The following is a 16,697-nucleotide window of genomic DNA, read 5'->3' on the forward strand; positions in this document are numbered from 1 at the left end:
ATGACACATAATTAAAACAATCTAGTGAGTCTGGCTATATTTATGTACCCATGCTACTATGACCACGTTTAAGGTATTAAAGATAACCATCGCCTCCAAAACTTTCTTGGTTTTTCCTTTGTGTGTGTGTGTGTGTGTGTGTGTGTGTGTGTGTGTGTGTGTGTGTATGTGGTAAGATCACTTAACGTGAAGTCTACACTCTTAAATATATTTGTAGAGGGCATCTCTGGAACTAACTGCACCTTTATAGCCCCTGAACATCAACTCCTCATGACTCCCTCTCCCCAGCTCCTGGTAGACACCATTCTGTTGTCAGCATCAATACGTGGAACTAGTTCAGAAGCCTCATATTGAGAACTTGTGCAGTATTTGTCCTTCTGTGACTGAGTCATTTCATTAGTACAATGTCTTCCAGGTTCATCCATGTTGTCACAGATGATAAGACTGGCCTTATTTTTAAAGTGGAACAATATTCATTGTGTATGTACATCCTGCCTTTTCCTTATCCATTCACCTGTCAATGGATACTTAGGTTACTTCCATAGCTTGGTTATTAAGAATACTGCTACACTGAACATGGAAATGAAGATACTGCTCCAGGAACCTGATTTCAATTCACTTTAGGGCATATGCCCAGAAGTAGGACTGCTGGATTATATGACAGTTCTACTATTATTATGATTATTTGAGGACCCTCCATACTGTTTTCCATAGCAGCTACACCATTTTACATTCTACCGACAGTGGACAAGGTTTCAACCTCTCTGCGTCTTTGCCAACTCTTATTATCTTTTGTTACCAGCCTTCCTGACAGGTGTGAGGAGGTGCCGCCCCCTTGTGTGACTCTGACTTGTATTCCCCTGATCCTGTGCTCTTCCACAGCTGTCTCTTTCTTGAATTTGAGTCTCAGATAAAATGTCACCTCCTCAGAAGTCCTCCTTGACTTCATATGTCATTATGTAACACGTGCCACTGGCTGATAATTTTTCCTGATAGCTCGTCTAGTCATTGTGTCTTCCCTACTAAAATATTAATATCAGCACCATGAGAGCAGGGATCATTGTCCTGTGAATGAATCCTCAGTGCTCAGAATAAGGCCTTCAATAAATGTTTGTTGACTGACTGAATGAACCAGTTACTCATGTGTTTAATACTAAGGGTCAAGGAAAGGACAGGGAGCAAATATTTATCAAGCATCTAACATAGGGCAAAGATTGAAGGCAGGAGGAGAAGGGGATGACAGAGGATGAGATGGTTGGATGGCATCAAGGACTCAATGGACATGAGTTTGAGCAAATTCCTGGAGATGGTGAAGGATAGGGAAGCCTGGCGTGCTGCAGTCCATGGGGTCACAAAGAGTTGGACACGACATAGCAACTCAACAATAGCAGCAACGCAGTGCAGATGCTGACAGAGATGGATTACACATAGTCTCAGTCTCAGAATAGCCCTGTGACAGTTTTTATCTCTATGTGACAGATGAGGAAACTGAAGCACAGAGAGATTGAGTAACTTGCCTGAGATCACAGAAGTGGAAATCAGAAGGGATTAAAGCCCAACCAGGCCAAGCTGACCCCACACACCCTGCCTTTTCCACTATAGTAAGCTGCTTCCCCACAACCTGCTCCTCACAGCTTCAAATCAGTCTCAACTTTGCTTGTACGTGCTGTGGGACAATGAGCAAACTGCAAAACCTCTCTGTGTCTAAAATGTCTTCAACTCTAATTGGGGGGAAAAAAAAGGTTTCTATGAGCATCAAATAAGATATACAAAGAAATTATAAACAGTGAAGAAACAGGATAATAAAGTAGATGCCAGCTATGTCTGTGATCTAGCTATGAAGATATTTTGTGCCACCCTATGTACTGACCCTGAATCCTGGGTCTCCTATGTGGGTGTCTTGTCCACAAAGCCCTCAGAGTCCCCAGGTGTGCAGAGACCCTTTGCTTGTTGTTTCACTGAGTTTTTTCTCACACTGATCCCTCTGCTTGGTAGCTCCCTTCTGACTTCACCTGGTCTGGGCATGCGTATCCCCTCTGCATCCACAGAGATGAGCGTGGAAGTGACCTACTGATGTGTCCCCACCCCCGCTCCACCGCCCTGTTCCCCACTCCAAGGGGGGGATGGCGCCTGGTTCCTCCTGGGCTTGCCCTGAGCCTGGCACAGAGCCAAGCACTGGCAGTCCTTGGCAGACCAGCAGAGAGCCCCCCCTGCCTGCATGGCCAAGCCCTGGGGCCACTCACGTTTTCACTGTTGACGTCAGCCTCACTGGGGCAGCCAAACAACTCCCGTCGCAGGAGGTTCCCATCATACTCCAGGAAGGTCAGGTAGAGGTTGCGGAAAAACTCCACGTGCTTGTTCTTCACCCGCAGCTTCTTGGGGGAGTTCCAGTGAATGACCTGGTGGGCAACAAAGATAGTCAGGCCAGGAGGACCTGTGCTTGTGGGAAGCATGGCTGGGCACTGGTCTAAGCACTATCTTGGGGCCTTCCCATCCATCCATCCATCCATCCACCCACCTGCCCATTCATTCATCCATCCATTCACCATTCAGCATTTATGGTCCAGAGGTTAAGAACCAGGGTGCTGAAGCCAGACTGCCTGGAGTCAAATCCTGGCTCTGCTCTAGGTAGTGGTTTAATCTTGGGCAGATTGCTGAATCTCTCTGTGCCTCAGTTTCCTCATCTGTGAAACTGAATAGTGACAGCTCCAGCTGAGATCAGTCTTTTAAGCTTTTGCCTCTCAGCTCCAAACCTGTTTTGTGATGCTGAAGCCAGGGCTCTGCAAACTCTACTTCTGCTCTGCCAGCCACTTCCTATTCATGAGAGGGAGACAGTCAGGAGGGGGAGAAAGAAAGACTTGCCCGTTCCTTTTGCTTCCTGTCCCTATGTCCTTTCTCCATACCAGCTGTGGCACTTCCTTCCTTCAGCAGCAGCTAAACCCACTCTGCAGTTTTTCCAAAACTCAGCCCCCGCTTCATGGTCCTTTGTCCCTGCCGGGTGCTGCTGGCTCAGGAGTTGCCTGCAGACCCCACCTCAGAGTGTGGCTTCCAGGCCCGAGCTGGACTAATTTCCACCTCTTCCCTCTGTTCCTTCAGCTCCAGGGGAGGGAACTGCTTCTTGCAATTTTCTATTTTTGCTTTTATAGTTACCAAGTGAACTCTTTACATCTAGTTATCATTTTTAAAGATTAAATTCTCTGTTCAAATAATTGGTATGGTTTTTGCCTCCAGCCAGGACTGACGGATGCACTGTCTCCCAGAGCTGCTGGGAAAAATCAACTCATTAATACATGTAAAGCATGGAAGTACTGCCTGGCGTAGGATGAGTGCTCAGTACATGCAGGTTCTGACTATTAGGTGCCTACATTACACAAAGTTGGGAGATGGCAGAGGCCCCTGTTGGCAGTGCCCATCTGTGACCTGCTGGGGAGATGGGTCCCCAGACAGCTAGTAGAAGGCAATCATGGAGGGAAGATCAAGAAGAAATGGCATCTCTGGAAGGTCAGAGAAGCATCTCTTAGAAGGAGACTTAGCCCTTGCCACAAGCTGGGGCTTGAAGGGTGAAAGAGGGGAGACTCTCTTGAGATATGCCCAATCGGGGCAGAAGGAGGTCCCGGGCCAGACATTAAAATAATTGCATGCGAGCTGGTGACACTCACACCCAGTGGGGATCATGTCTTTGCTGTGAAAGATGCCGGTGCTTGCCAAGTGCTGAGCCAGCAGGAAGGCTGATGGATGTGCATCTGACTCAGGAAACCTGAGCTTCTTCATCAGGGAGAAACTTTAACTAAGGGGGAAGTCAGGGCCAGCCTGTGAGCCTCCCAACAAACAAATTGTAACTTCGCATTCACAAGCCTGCCGGAAACTCTGGAGACACCGTGTCCTTGCTCTAAACGAGCCCATCTGAATCCCACTGTCCATTGTACAAAGATGGTACTTTGACCTGCCCATAGTTCACAGCAGTCAGGGTGCAGAGCTGAGACACAAACCCAGCTCTGAACCCCAGACCCCAGGTTCCTGAGTGCTGTCGTGGTCTGTGTCAGTGGCTGAGAGTTCTACAGGTGTGGAGAGGGAAACCTGCAGAGGAGACGGTTTGCTCACAATCACGTGGTGAGCTTGGACCAGGCCAGGGCTGCGAAGAGGATACGGGCCTCCTGGTGCTCCCCCACTGCCTCCCACCCTCCACTTACTCCTGGCCATCTCGCATCCCATTATGCCTCATTCTGTTGTGTCTGCCCAGGGATCTAGATTTGTGTATCATCTAAGGCAAAATATGAGGTTATATAAAAAGCAGCAAAAGTTAAAGGAAGGTAGGGGGAGAAGATGGTGGGTCACTAGCAGGCCAAGGGGGTTTTAGAAAACCCTAGGAACTTGGCTTCACTAGTGGCTCAGACGGTAAAGAATCCGCCTGCAGTGCAGGAGATCTGGGTTCAATCTCTGGGTCAGGAAGATCTCCTGGAGAAAGGAATGGCTACCCACTCCAGTATTCTTGCTTGGAGAATCCCATGGACAATGGAGCCTAGTGGGTTGCAGTCCATGGGGTCCCAAAGAGTTGGATGTGTCTGAACGACTAAGCACGCATGAACCAGGCTGCCCTGTGATAGGTAAGTGCACTCAAAGTCTATTAATATATATTCAGATTTACCTTTGCCACCTAGGATTTAATCATCAGAACACAGAACACTCCATTCCCCTTTGCTAGGCTCTATAGAAGTAAGTAAAATATCTATTGTTTACCTAACACTGATTATATGCTAGGCATAGGCCAGGGCTGCTGGTGTGTGTGTGTGTGTAAACTTTCACATTCAGTCCTCAAAACAACCTGGCAATTTTTTTCTGTTATCATTCGTATTTTACAGGCAATAATCCTGAGTGTCTCTCAGTAAGCAGCAAATCCTAATTCTAAATTGGGTCTTACTCCCAAATCTTTTTCTTTCTACCACATCATTCATTCATTCAAAAAAATATTAGAATGAGCAATAACTCTGTGTCAGGTACTGACAGGGTCTGTGACTGCAGTTCGTGCATGTGCTGAGTCACTTCAGTTGTGTCTGACTCTTTGTGACCCCATGGACTGTGGCTCTCCAGACTCCATGGGATTCTCCAGGCAAGAATACTGGAGTGGGCTGACATGCCCTCCTCCAGGGGAATCTTCCCAACCCAGGGATGGAACTCATGTTTCTTAGGTCTCCTGAATTGGCTGCAGTGATGTACTCAAAAGATCAAAGTTCTATTTCTGGAATTTACAACTGAGGGGAAGAGGAGGATATTACATAACCATCCATTAAGTATGACGTGTGCTTTTTAAAGAGATGGTAAAGAGAGGCTGTTGGTGGTCATTTTTGGGCTGGGTCACTGCAAGTTTAGAGAAACTAAGACACAGAGGGAGAAGGGGACTTGCCCAGAGTCACAGCAGAGGGAGAAGCAGGGCCCAGCTCTGCCTCCCAGGCCACTGCTCCTGCCACTAGTCATCAGCCTGCTTCTGAAACTCTGACTCAGGATGAGGATTTCTGATAATTCTGATCAGCACATGTCTGACTACTGAGAAATGTCATTTCCTGGTCCCTTGAGGGGCAGAATCACCCATCATCGCTAGCTCAGGGGCAGCAAGTTGGTGGTGTAGATGGTATACACTGACAAGCTTTCACCTATGAGAGAAACTGATGCTGGGAATGTGCCCCCAAAACATTTTTGCAAGTACTTCTGAGTCTCTGAAAACCGATCTTAACTTATTCTGCTTGCTGGGACACATTAGCACAGTAATAAAAATATTACTAATATTAGCAGCTAACATATATTGGATGCTTGCTATGTGCCAAGCACTGCTCTGGACACTTCACTTTTCATAGCTCATTGGTCCTTTACTTAATACTACAAGTGATGTTCTCAAGATCCCATCTTACAGGTAAGGGAAGTTCAGCAAATCTCCCCGAGCCACATAGCTAGAGAGTGGGAGATGCAGGATTCGAACCCACAGAGGTAGAGACATTAAGAATCTCTCTCTCTCTCTTATTTCTCCCATGCGATCATCAAATGACTGATTACAGCAATGAATATGAGATCTTCAGATTACAGGATGAGGAATGATACCTGCTCTCCCCTCCTGAATGTAGAGACTGCACCCAAACCTGGAATACAAAGGCTGCAGGGTGACTTAGCGCTTCTTAGATACACAAGCTGAACCTCCAACTGAGAGGGAAGTTGAAGGGTGGCATCCACATTGCATGGCAGGTGGGCTGCAGAAGCTGCCAGGCACTAGGGGCCCCAGGGGTGTGATCTGATTGGATCTGAAAAGTCTGTAAAGGCTGAAAATACGTGCCGCCTTAGAGTCAGCCTGAGATAAGCCTGAGAAGTTGATGGAAATTGACTACTGTCCAGGAAACTTAAACAGTATCTGAGAAGACCCAGAAGTCAACGTGATTAAAGGAGAAACAAACTGTCACCCATCAAGGGTGCAGGAAAAAGCATCTCAAAGATTGAAACAAGACCCTGGTACAAGGATAAGGCTATGGGAAGAGCGTAGCCAATACTTTGACTTCTGAAGTACTTGGGACCCACAAGTGAAAGCGTTGGTCACTCAGCTGTGTCTGACTGTGTGTGCATGTGGACTACAGCCTGCCAGGCTCCTCTGTCCATGGGATTCTTCAGGCAAGAATACTGGAGTGGGTTGCCATGCCCTCATCTTCCTGACCCAGGGATCAAACCTGGGTCTCCTGCATTTCAGGTGGATCCTTTACCATCTGAGGCACCAGGGAAGCCCTCTGGAACCCACAGGGCTCATAAAAATAATAGATGGTGCAAAACTGCTAAGAAATCAGAACCTGTGTCCAAATGCCAGGTAAATAAGAACACAGGGCTAATGTGTTCCAAATTACTGAGATAAAGAGTATTTGGAAAATGGGTCTCTGTCTCAAAACCTCCATTGACTTTCTTGGTTTACAGAATAACAACTATCCTCTTTAGATCGGCAGTGAAACCTGTTCCACTTAAAAATTACAACTCTAACTCCAGGAGAAAAGAACTTTCTGGTATTTCTTGAACATGTCTTCCATGACTCAGTGCCTTTGCATATGTCCCCCCGCCCCCAGAATATCCTTATTTCTTCTCTACCATACACAAGCCTGCTTATCCTTCATGGATGAGCTCATGTAATTCTCTCTTTGATGACTTTCTGTAATTCTCTCCTTGATGACTCATGTCAGAAGGTTGCCTCTGAGCAGTCTTTCTGTCTTCCCTATTTTTCATTCCTAACATTGATTTTGTTTGTAATTGCAATGTCCCTAGCCCCCGTGAGTGGCTCACGATTCATTCAAGATCCAGCTAATCATCATGATTCTACTCTGATTTCCCAGACTACCTTGCTGCTAGGGGAGGCCATGTGGCCCAGGATTGCTCAAAATGAGATAGCAAAGCATATATTTGATTTCTTAGTCATAAGGTTCAGATATCATTCTCCTACCCGCTCACCTTTCTGTTGTGAATAGAGATGTGAAGATTGGCACTATGACCGCCATTCTGTGACTGTGAGGTCAACACACTGCTAATCTACAAACCAATTCTATAGGTGCTTACACCAGAACTCTCAGGCAAGAAATTCAAACCCCCTATTTTATTTTTAGCCACTACAAATTGGGTTTTCTGATTTTCATTGTGAGCATTCGTAATATAACACCCAAGGCAGTTGTTGGGTCCTTCCTTAATGCTCTTATATTTAATTCTATTAGAGAACTCATTGCATGCTCTTGTAATTATTTATTTACATTCCTGCACCTGGCAGCATTGGCATAGGAATTTCTGAACCAGCAGGGACCATGACTTATTATTCTTTCTGAGTGCCATACAGCCTGCCAGGTAGTTAGTATTCAGTAGTTGCAATCTCATTCAAGAATGGAAATCATGATGATGACATTCTCAATAATCCTCATTTTCTGTCTGTCTACAGCAAATCAGTTATAAAAGCCCTATTCATGTGGGCTTTAGGATGGAGAAACACAATTCTCTTTTCTTCGTCTAAGGACCAAACAGCTTGCCATTTTCTCCTGAAGGAGTTTAAACTCCTCTGTTCTTCCCTTGTCTGGTATTTCAAGAAGGACAATGGTCTCACAAGTTCCTTTCCTTGTCATCTTGAGGATTATGATGCATGCTAGAAAAGAACAAGACACACACCTTATCCGAGTCTCAGCTCCAGCTCTTATCTGCAAGGTGGCTTGGACATGGCTGCCTAGTATCATGAAGATAGTCCCTCATCTATAAAAGGGACTAAAAGCAACTGCCTTTCAGTGTGTGGTCAAGACCAGGGCTGAGGGATTGATGGGCGTGAAGGCATTCCACTTGTGTTTATTAAATTACAAAATAAACCTGGTTTTAGACTTCATGAAACAGCCACCTTATCAACTAGGAAGGCTGGATGAAAACAGGAAAGCAAAGAGGAATCAGCAATAAGACTTAAGAGGATAAACTGCAGGTTGAGGGAGCCAGGGGCAGAACGGTAGGATGCAGGCAGACAACACAGCCCAGAGGAAGGTCCTCCTGGTAGAACCTCAAGAAGGGGCTATGCAGGAAGGCAGACACTCAGGTGGATTTAACTCCTTGGGCAGAGACTGGAGAGTGCTGAAAGGCAGGGGAGAGAGGCAAATGTTACCTTTGCTTTTCCCAACTCTGTCATCCAAACAACTTAACATATCTGCACCTCTATTTTCCAATCTGTTAAAAGGAATTATCAATAACAATACATGCTTCAGAGGACCAGTGAGACAAGAAATGGAAAGGTGTCCGCTGTGGAGCCTGAAACAGACCGGCACTCAGTGTGCAGGAGTCTCAGGAATATATGTGATCTGTCCCCATGGGATTGTCTTTAAAGTGATGCTGACCCTCAGGCTGTACTTAAACCTAGACCGTTGGTTCTGTGCATGCGAGACCTGCGTTTGCTCGTCTCCACACGCACAGTGGCAGTGTTTGGTCAGTGTTTCCTGACTGCCACGGAATCCACTTCCATTTCCTGCTCCCCAACCATCAACTGCTAAAGATTCTATTCCAGTTCTCTCCCTTCTCTTTTCTCATTCCTGACAAGTGCCAGGTAGCTGCTATTAAATAAAACGGTGTCCTTGATACTCAAGACTACAAGCCACAGATCCTCTGTGACTCTCCTCCTCCTTTTACAAAGGTTCCTGTTGCTTCTTGGTTTTCACAAGTCCCAGAAAAAATTCTCCCCAGACAAAAATGCATCATTACCCAGGAAAGGGGAAGAAAGACCAAACTAGTGATTACTTAGCTCCCTCATCTGGAAAATGTAGACACTTAGGCCAGGGCATGCACCTGAGGCCTGTCTTACAGCTGATCATGTCTAGTCTGTCATATGTAACATTTCTCATTTTTCCCTGCCTGAGGTGGTAGAGGTTGAGGAGAGGCAAAGAAAAAAAAAAAAAAAAACCAAACCAGGAAAGCAGATAGCTTTGAAAATACTCAGGGCTGGGAGGGTCGTAACTCTAAGAAGATTCAGTTATGTTCTCTAACATTCATCATGTTCAATGTTTTGTTTTGTTTGCTATAAAAATGGGAATACCAATCAACTTGAACTGGATTCTGTCTGGTCTATCTGAAGAATTCCAGATGGACCTCTGAGAGCCAGAAGTGGGAAAGTGATGCACTCAGCACAAGGATCTTCTATGACGTTGCCTAACATGGCTTCTCTGCAATGACTCGACCTGTGGATGGGGACCTGCCCTATGTGTTCCCTGCAGAGGGAATTAATTACTAAAACTTTACACTAAGTCCCCTATATCCAAACATATGAACAAGAGCACGTGCGTAAGTCCAACCAAGTTAGCATAGGCACCCAAATAACACAACTGGCTATATAGTACTGTAATAGGATTATAATACTTTCCACACAAATAATACATAAAAAACAAACAAACACAAAAAATAAAACATTTTTCATCTTACAGTACAGTACCTTGAAAAGTATAGCAGTGCCAACTACATCACTGCTGCTGTTAATGCTTACTTCTGGACATCCTGGGCTTGAAATAAAGATACTAAACTATTGTACTCTATACAGTGCTGTCAGTCAGTCAGTAGTCACTCAGTCATGTCTGACTCTTTGCGACCCCATGAACCATAGCACGCCAGACCTCCCTGTCCATCACCAACTCCTGGAGTTCACCCAAACTCATGTCCATTGAGTTGGTGATGCCATCCAACCATTTCATCCTCTGTCCTCCCCTTCTCCTCCAGCCCTCAATCTTTCCCAGCATCAGGGTCTTTTCAGATGAGTCAGTTCTTCACATCAGGTGGCCAAAGTATTGGAGCTTCAGCTTCAACGTCAGTCCTTCCAATGAACACCTGGGACTGATCTCCTTTTGGATGGACTGGTTGGATCTCCTTGCAGTCCAAGGGACTCTCAAGAGTCTTCTCCAACACCACAGCTCAAAAGCATTAATTCTTCGGTGCTCAGCTTTCCTTATAGTCCAACTCTCACATCCATACATGACTATTGGAAAAACCATGGCCTTGACTAGACGGACCTTTGTTGACAAAGTAATGTCTCTGCTTTTCAATATGCTGTCTAGGTTGGTCATAACTTTCCTTCCAAGGAGTAAGCGTCTTTTAATTTCATGGCTGCAATCACCATCTGCAGTGATTTTGGAGCCCCAAAAAATAAAGTTAGCCACTGTTTCCCCATCTATTCGCCATGAAGTGATGGGACCGGATGCCATGATCTTAGTTTTCTGAAGCTTTAAGCCAACTTTTTCACTCTCCACTTTCACTTTCATCAAGAGGCTTTTTAGTTTCTCTTCACTTTCTGCCATAAGGGTGGTGTCATCTGCATATTTGAGGTTATTGATATTTCTCCCGGCAATCTTGATTCCAGCTTGTGTTTCTTACAGTCCAGCATTTCTCATGATGTACTCTGCATAGAAGTTAAATTAGCAGGGTGATAATATACAGCCTTGACGTACTCCTTTTCCTATTTGGAACCAGTCTGTTGTTCCATGTCCAGTTCTAACTGTTGCTTCCTGACCTGCATACAGGTTTCTCAGGAGGCAGGTCAGGTGCCTTGGTATTCCCATCTCTTTCAGAATTTTCCACAGTTTATCGTGATCTACACAGTCAAAGGCTTTGGCATAGTCAATAAAGCAGAAATAGATGTTTTTCTGGAACTTTGTTGCATATTCAATGATTCAGCAGATGTTGGCAATTTGATCTCTGGTTCCTCTGCCTTTTCTAAAACCAGCTTGAACATCAGGAAGTTCACAGTTCACATATTGCTGAAGCCTGGCTTGGAGAATTTTGAGCATTACATTACTAACATGTGAGATGAGTGCAATTGTGCAGTAGTTTGAGCATTCTTTGGGATTGGAATGAAAACTGACCTTTTCCAGTCCTGTGGCCACTTCTGTGTTTTTCAAATTTGCTGACATATTGAGTGCAGCACTTTCAAAGCATCATCTTTTAGGATTTGAAATAGCTCAGCTGGAACGCTATCACCTCCACTAGCTTTGTGCGTAGTGATGCTTCCTAAGGCCCACTTGACTTCGTATTCCAGGATGTCTGGCTCTAGGTGAGTGATCACACTATCGTGATTATCTGGGTCGTGGAGATCTTTTTTGTACAGTTCTTCTGTGTATTGTTGCCACCTCTTCTTAATATCTTCTGCTGTATAGTACTGTATACTGCATACAGTGTACTGCATACAGTGCTGTTCAGGACACAAAAGCACAGCCACTTGTAGAGGATGCACACATGTAACAATGTACATCAGACACATGAACTAACTTACAAGACTGGACATGCAAATGCATGTTCACATTGTTGAAAGTTTACAACTTGAAGGTTCGTCTGTAGAGGACTTACTGTACTCACTTTCAAAGAATCTGCACAGGGCCCTCCAGGGTGTCTCTGTTGATTTGAGGACAGGAAGACAGAAGGAAGTAGGTTCCACCTCCAGAGAGAGGTATGAAGTCTTTAGGTGAGGGATGCTATTAAGGCTGGTTGAGAAGCCAGTTTGGTAGAATGTTAGTAACACCCCCTGAGTCATTGCTTGGAGACTCCGAGAAGGCAGAGCTGGCTTCAGGATCCCAGCAGGCCTGGCTGTCGATTTTCTGTGTGCTCTGTGCTTTCCTTCACAGAACCAGACCTTGCTTTCTTCCGATGATTATAACAGGGCTACTGGTCAGGCTTGACCTGCCAGAGCAAGGGCATGCAACTCAAAGGGCATAACCAATGAGACATTCCAGACCATTCGCGGGCATGAGTCCCAGAAAGGGTCAACAGAGTTGCCCTGCAGGGGCACCGAGGGAGAGAGGGGTCTCTCTCTTCAATTTGAGATCCTGAGTACTAGTCATTTTTATATTCCCTTGCTTGGATTTCTTCACAGTGTTTTCCTGCCTGAAAGGACCAGTTTGATCATTTGTTTTCTTAGTTGATATCTGTATTCTGCACTGGAATATAAGCTTCGGAGAGCAGAGCCCCCACTGTCTGGTTCACCATGTATGATCAGTGCTCAGAACAGTGTCTGGTCCACAGCACACGTGTGATCCGTATTTGTTGAATGACGAAGCTCTACATACTAGCTGCGGAGGCTGCCGGAAGTCACCCTGCCAGGACAGAGGAGGCAGAGAGAGCAAGAAACAGAGAGAGGAGGAGAGGCAGGGAGGGCTCTGTCACTGGAGTGTCCGTGTCTCACTGTGTCAGTGCAGAGGGCAGGGTCCTGAACTCTCATGTTGAGATGTACTGGGAACAAATATGCCTGGCTAAGTGTATTACCAATCATACTAATATCTCTTTCAGTGCATTTATGAATATTACTTGATAATAACAATAATATTTAGCTAAAATAACTGTCACAAAATGAACAAAGGACTTAAAAAGAGTCCTGCATTATAACCCAAAGTACAAAATAAATCTATATGAGCCCATGGGGATATGACTTCATGATCTAAGAAATAAGTATAAATGCGGGAAAGAGACAAAACTCCTTGGAGAAGAACCCCAATGATATACGTAGATTCCACCCCCTCCCCAGGAAGCGGAGATCAATTTTCTCACTTCCAGTGTGGGGTAGGTATCATGACTCACTTCCGAAACAGGAAGAAGGAAAGGGAAACAGTAATTTACAGCACAGAAGCCTGCCAAGGTGGTCCAGTGGCTAAGACTGCAGGGGGCTTGGGTTCGATCCTTGGTCAAGGAACTAGATCCCATATGCTGCAATTAAAGATCTCATATGCCACAACAAAGACCCAGCACAACCAAAAAAACCCACAAAGAATAAAATAAAATATTCAAAAAGAAAAAAAAAAAGGAAAAGGTGGTTATCAACCTTAGTGGTGCCACAGGTAGAGATGAGATTCCTTCAGACAGAATGTCATGAGGAGGGCATTTCACTTCTGAGACAGTCTTGCCAAAGACTTATACAACTTATCAGTCTGATCACGAGAGAATACACATTTGAGGGATATTTATAAACTACCTTATCAGTTCACACCTCCAAAGTATCAAGGTCAATCATCAAAGAAAAACAAAAAAAGACTGAGAAACTGTCAGAGACTAAAGGAGACTATGGACATAAACGGTAGAACTGGTGAAATGAAGCTAACGCCTGAGGGTTTAGTAACAGCAACGCACCCATGTTGGTATGTCAGTTTTGACAAGTTGGCCATTGTTACATAAGATGTTGGCATCCCCAGTGGCTCAGCAGGTAAAGAATCTGCCTGCAATGCAAGAGACACAGCAGATGCGGGTTCTTTCTCTGGGTCAGGAAGATCCCCTGGAAAAGGAAATGGCAACCCACTCCAGTATTCTTGCCTGGGAAACTCCATGGACAGAGGAGCCTGGAGGGCTACAGCCTAGAGGACAGCAGAGTCACACACAACTGAACACACACACACAAGATATGAACATTAGGGAAAACTGGACTCTGCCTGCTACTTTCACATTTTTTCTTCAAGTCTAAAATTCTTCCAAATAAAAGTGTATATTAAAAACAAAAAAAGAGCTCTACAAAGGGACGACAGATTGAGCATACTAAGAACACAAGCATGTGACCAGCAAGAAAACAGCTGAGCTGATACTTCTGTTCCCAACACAAGCTCTTTCTTAGCTACATCTTCAAGTACAGCAATGCCTATCTAATTAGATCTGACAAGAAATTGGTTAAAGAAAAATTAAATCCTCAAGACTACTTCAAAAACAATTTACAACCATGATCGTTAAGGAAGAACTTCACCCCAAGTGTGTATTATGCCTTGAGATATTACTTAACATTAGTACAGAGATGCATGATTAGCAAGACATTTAAAAACAAAGCATCCAGAATATGAAGATGAGCCTCTATAAATTTTTGATGATGTTTTAAGTCTTCTGATAGCCAGTCTTGAACTTTGCAATGTTCACTAAAACCCCATGAAAAGGGTTCTGCAGTCTCTTTGGAGATTTCATACATCAAAATGAAAGATAATAAAATCCAATAAGGAAAACACTTGTTTTTCCTGCCTTGGCAAAAATGGCTGGAAAAATACACAGAAGATAATCTGTTAACAAACGAAGTAAATTCCTTGGTCAGCAAATATTGTAGGAAGAGTCCTAGAAAACAGATGATGAAAGCGTGAAGAAACTAGTATTAGAACAAATTACATGGGAGATTCGCTATAGAGTTAAATCAAAGTACAGAGGATTCCAACGTGCATCATCTTATGTTATTTGCAAGCTTCTGTTTAGAAAATGAAATACACAAAAAGCAACTCCCCAGTGAGTGCTACAGGAAAGATGTCCTGAGGACATTCTATTCTGCGCAGTGAATTCCTACTTCAATGACAATAATGTTTTATGGAGAGTGCATGTGTGGAATCACTGAAGGTACAGTTGCTTTAACTGGAATAACAAAAGGATTCTAAGAAAAGTTACAGAGGGAGTGCCCCTTATTGAATTCCTGTACTGCACCACTGATGGGCAAGGTTGTAACAAAACACTGGAAGCCCGTGTGCATCAGTATTTTGGTACTATTATTAATAGATGGCGCCCATTTGGGTAACTATAATGACTGAAGGTATCGCAGACTTTTTCCAATACATTCTAATGACATGCGAATGAGAATGAAACCCTCTGGCCAACATAGAGCTTCACCAGTTAACTCATGGCAAAGGAAGTATAATACATGGCATATGTAAAGATGATTCACGCATTTCTGCTTTTATGAAAAAATGGTTGTTGGTGTTATGCTATCTCATGCTTTTGGAAAAAAAAAAAAATACACCCCTGAATCTGACCTTCAATGTAAATGTGATGAATGTAAAAGTAACTCCTTTTATAAAGAATCTGTAACATAGATGGAGCTTTTAGAAATAAATATTTGAAACTGTTTCCCTCTTTATATAGGGATTTTTAGGTAAAAATGTTGTTCCCTATCAAACTCATCATTTCTCCATTCTTAAAAACTTCAGTGACTCATGTCCATAATTAACAAATACTGCTTAGTTGATGCTCCACTCTCTCAAAATCATTCTCCTTCTAAATAGAACCCAGTGTATCTGGGGAAGTGTTTCTTATGGTGGGCTTCTCAGGAAACTGTCTGAAAGGCATTCCACAGTCACAGTTCTGTGTGTTGACACAGAATATGTGGGGGAAAAGGCTGGGGGATCCATAAAATTGGTCAGATTTCCCTGGTGCAGGATTTTATAATATGGCATTCGGAACAGTACATAGTATACAGAAATCCCCTCTCCCCAGGTCTCCTCTGTCTTAAAGAAAACCCATTAATGGTTCTCAGAACCGTTTGGCCACACGCTCCACCAAGTGCTATATAGCAAGGCAAACTCTCCAAGGGTCATCACCTGGCTTCTAGGGTTGATGTTTCCAGGAATAAATGCATCTGAACTTTATCAGCTTTGTGTAACCAAGCCAGCAATGGATAACTTAATAATAATCAAAGGAGTTAAGTTCTAAAAATTACCCAATGAGCCAAGAATGGGTGAGTGTTGAGGAAAGACGAAAGACTAAGGCTAAAAGCACCTTAAGTCCCTTCCACTGAGTGAGCCATTCTCTAGCACAATGTCAAGACATCAGGTGATGGGCCACCCATCAGTGCTTAACCTGGGGTGAGCCCCTTCCCCTCTGTGGGTCCCTGATTCCGGTCTGCGAAATGTAAGCATTGGAATGGATGAGGAAGAAGACACCTGGTTTTGCCTACTAGTCTGACTGAATATTACCCCAAGAGAGAGTGCAAACAATACTCATAGCTTGTTAGTAATAAGAATCCTAGCTCAGCTCAGTGTTCTGTGATGACCCAGAGGGGTGGGATGGGGAAGGCGTTGGGAAGGAGGCTCAAGAAGGAGGGAATATATGTATACATATAGCTGATTCACAGTGTTGTACAGCAGAAACCAACATGGCATTGTAAAGCAACTATACTCCAATTAAAAATAAACAAAAATTCAGATATCAAAAGAAAACTAAAACAAAGGACCTATCTTTAATGGACTGGAGTACAATTCACAATGGGAATACAGCAGGCATGCACCTTTTCACGTCAAATAACAGTCCTGAAATAGACAAACAAAAAGACAAGAAAACAAAAGACCACAACTAGGATGTGCTATAGGAAAATATCTTTTTATAGGCTGGGGCTCTTTAGCGCTGCCACGTGAAAAACCATCCTTCTCTTTGAAAACAAATGGGATTAAGAAATTGGTGTTTTTTTT

General features: G+C 44.1%; 1 protein-coding gene across 6 annotated transcripts in view; it reads right to left on the reverse strand.

Moving 5' to 3' along the window:
• The window catches only part of LARGE1 (LARGE xylosyl- and glucuronyltransferase 1), a 611,943-nt gene that overhangs the window by 54,985 nt on the left and 540,261 nt on the right, over window positions 1-16,697 (reverse strand). For all 6 annotated transcript variants that reach the window (XM_086401204.1, XM_086401203.1, XM_086401201.1 and 3 more), the window contains one exon: window positions 2,244-2,399. In XM_086401204.1, the coding sequence (XP_086257330.1) occupies window positions 2,244-2,399 (156 nt within the window). The remainder of the gene's footprint in view (window positions 1-2,243; window positions 2,400-16,697) is intronic.

The sequence above is a fragment of the Bos grunniens genome, chromosome 5 (assembly GCF_055505025.1).
Source record: "Bos grunniens cultivar Pamir isolate PY7600 chromosome 5, Bosgru_T2T1.0, whole genome shotgun sequence".
Lineage (NCBI taxonomy): Eukaryota > Metazoa > Chordata > Mammalia > Artiodactyla > Bovidae > Bos > Bos grunniens.